The sequence below is a fragment of the Colobus angolensis genome, unplaced genomic scaffold, assembly GCF_000951035.1.
Source record: "Colobus angolensis palliatus isolate OR3802 unplaced genomic scaffold, Cang.pa_1.0 Scaffold285, whole genome shotgun sequence".
NCBI lineage: Eukaryota > Metazoa > Chordata > Mammalia > Primates > Cercopithecidae > Colobus > Colobus angolensis.
Genome location: NW_012116099.1, coordinates 4,803,426 through 4,806,782, shown reverse-complemented (window position 1 = coordinate 4,806,782; position 3,357 = coordinate 4,803,426). Strand labels below are relative to the sequence as shown.

Here is a 3,357-nt window from a genome sequence, read left to right as displayed (position 1 = left end):
TTTAGCAGTATTCCCAGTGGTGCTTCAGTATTTCTGTGTATTCCAGCTGTTTATGGAGTCTTTATGTTTCTCTGCATTTTTTGTTTTATTTTTTGAGGTGTACACACACAGTTACACTTCATGGAGTTGCATCCAGCCAAGTATCCATGTTCTTCTTGTGAAGAGGCAGAGAAAATCACCTCTCCCAAGAATTTCCACCTTCTGAACAAGGGAAATGTGTCCTGAAGAGCTGTACGCAGATGGGAGGCAACTTGTTTGCTTGTTCTGCTGCTAGAGCATTGATTTAATTAGAAGACAGGCTGTGGGTGGCCATGTGCAGACAAAGAAGCACCAGACAGAGCCCATTTAGCCTGGGACAGTAAAAGTAAGTTACGCTCTTTTTAAAACACTTTTTTGAGTACTGATGCTGATTCTTGCCTTTAGTACTAAGGGGCAACTTGTAACTTACTGTTTGTATTTACACATAGATACATCTGTTCTTTTTCTGAGACCCTAGAAATGACACATGCTTTCTAGCACAAAGTACCTGCTTAATGGAAAAGCAGTGATTTCTTCCCCAACGACCTTTTTTTTTTTTTAAAGAATAAAAAGAAAACGGAATCAGTGATTACATTCTAGATTAATTTTACACTGTAGCAAACCTGGTGTCAGCTTTTGACCATGTCAAAACACTTGAGTATAGAGCTTGTCATGCTTTTACTTTGTAGTAATGGGAACATGAAGAACTATTTTAGCCTTTTCCAGCCATTTCTTGATGAGGTATGTGGATCTCATCAGATATATTCATTCTGGCTGAATCTAGTAGAAGAGAGGGTCCAAGATCAGACCTAGCAATTCCTGAGGAGCATGGAACTCTGTATGTGTGCCCTTCTTTTTCTCTGGGAGTTGTTACTCTCAAAAATATACTTCATTTTGGAATTCAGTTTTGAGCTACCGAAAGCCACATATGGTAGTGTGGTGGAGTTAGTGGAAATCCTGTGTTTTGACTATGTGGAAGCAATTTAGACTTTTGGATTTTTGAGTGTAAAATGTCTTCTAGTCCTATATTAATAGGGATATTACACAAAAGGGATTTAATTAGATTCATTGGTCTTAGAATTTATAGTGTTGTGATTTTTGAATCATTCTGTGTGTGTGCGTGTATGTGTGTGTGTGTATTTGTGTTTGTTTGGATCTATACCATTTGCAGCATTAGGTTTATACCTTAACATCTACTGTTTTTGTTTGTTTTGCTCTTGGTAATGAAGGAGGTAGGCTAATAAGATTTTTCTATGTTTGAAAAATCACAGGCTGGTATGATGGTGTTTAATTTCAAAGACTACCTTTTGATTTTAAGTTTTTTTCCATCTCTCAAATTCACCCCTTTATTCAGAATCTGGAAAAGAAAGAGGAAGAGACTTAAGTTACATAATTTTTACGATTCTCGTCAAGATCCTAAATCTTACTCTCCTCTCTCTCTCTTATGTGTTCTTTACCTAAGTGTTAGAATAATGAAGGATTGTACCTCACTATAGAAATCAGCTTAAAGTTGAATCTTAGACATACCAGTTGACAGAAGTTCTTTGGCCATTCCCATTGCCAGGCATATTTTACCGGCAGTCATTCTTGCTCAGGGTCCAGCCTCCTGCATGGTGTACACATTTCCTGACAGTTCATGACATGCATGTAGTGTAACACAGGGCATCAGCGCTGTAACACACTCAGAGTGGGGAATTTATTTACGTTTCCCTTTTCTGGAGTATGTGCAAATGTTAGCGACATTTTCTAGTGGGTTGGAAGTCTTTTTGTTAAAAAAGGCTTAGTAGAGGACTTAAAAGTTACCATTATCCCTCTTTCCTCTCCGGTTCTGACCATGTCATTTGATAAAAGGATGGTTTAAATTATCGTAATTCCATGGTCTGTTAGGTTCTTTTTAAGTGATTTTATTGTCAATATGGTTAAAAGGTATACTTATTTAGGTTGAAGGGAAGTATAAGTGGCTGCCAAATTTGGCAGTACTGGAGAAACAGCTACATTTGTCTTTTCTATCGTAGCTCTTGTGGAAAGGACAATTTCAGGTACTGTGTGTGCTAACCTCTTCCTGGACATCATAAATAATCCAAGTAAAACAAAGTTTAAAACTATTTCAGATGTGAAAGTTTATTGAAGCCAATATTTTGTTTTAGAGATTTGTGTTATGTTTTTGACAAGTAACTGTACTGTAATTCTGTGACTTTCAATTAAAAAAATGTGAAAAACTGTTGTGATGTCATTTTTCTGCTTAATAATGTTATATGTGTCTTTTTAAATTAGGCAGATTAGTAATAGAAAGGAGGTGAGTGCAGATGTGCAGTGCCTTTTTGTGAAAATATTTTAAATAATAAAAATATTATTGAGCTCATAGTGGACAGTGCAAGAAAAAGTAAAAAAAAGTTTCCATTTTTGGACAGAATATTTTATGTCAGATTAACAAATGCTCTAATGAACAAATATTAACATTGGTTCAATTTTTTCTGACATTTCCAGAAAAGCTTGGGCACTTTAAGAAGATCATAAAAAGCCTTAGTTTCTACTACATTATGTTGCTGTGTGAGGGTTTTTTTTTTAATAAAATGTTGTCTTTTATAAATTGAATAGTTAAAAAACAATGAACTGTCACAGAAACTAAAACCTGATATTCAGCATACTGTATTTGACTCAAGTGTTCACAGAATGTGATGCGAACAAATGTTCTCTCAACTTACATCCAGGATAGCTAAAATATCACTTTAACACATGTTAAAAGTAGAATGCTAGAACTATTTGGCTAGATATAATTCCAGGCTGTCTAAGTTGAGTAATTTCCTCAAACATTCCAACTTTGATCAACTGCAGCAGAACCTTTAGCATGTCTGTAAAGCAGCCAGTGCATCTGTAAATATGTCCTGAGATAGGGAGAAAAGAGAGAATGCCAAAAAAGAAAGAATACCTTGTCGTTTAGGAGCAGTAACAGAACAAAAATGGAAAGTTTTTTGTTTCCTTAGGAACTTTTTTTAGATAATTGAACCTCAGATTTCCAAGTATGCCCTGTGGTTCTGTATTAATGAAGGAAAGATACTTCATTTGGACCCTTGTGTTCTGTGGCTAACCCTGCTGAAACTTACTGGTTAAAGTTCATTAATTCTTGAACTTTTTACACTTTATAAATGTAATATTAATTGGCTACAACCTCAAACATAATAATATATAGCTCACTAAAGCATGTCTTAATTGTTTATAATTGGCCAGTATTTGGGTGAAAATGTTCTTATGTGGCTGAGAATAAGTCTAAGAACAGGAAGCATCGCTACAGAAATAATCTCATGTGCCTTTTTTTCAATACATGGCTGAAAATAGGCT

General features: G+C 35.3%; 1 protein-coding gene across 1 annotated transcript in view; it reads left to right on the top strand.

The window, feature by feature from the left end:
- Positions 1-717: 717 nt before the first annotated feature.
- Positions 718-3,357, top strand: part of LOC105516618 (threonine aspartase 1-like) — a 256,675-nt gene continuing 254,035 nt past the window's right edge. Inside the window, exon 1 of the mRNA XM_011948883.1 lies at positions 718-759. Within this exon, the coding sequence (XP_011804273.1) occupies positions 718-759 (42 nt within the window). The remainder of the gene's footprint in view (positions 760-3,357) is intronic.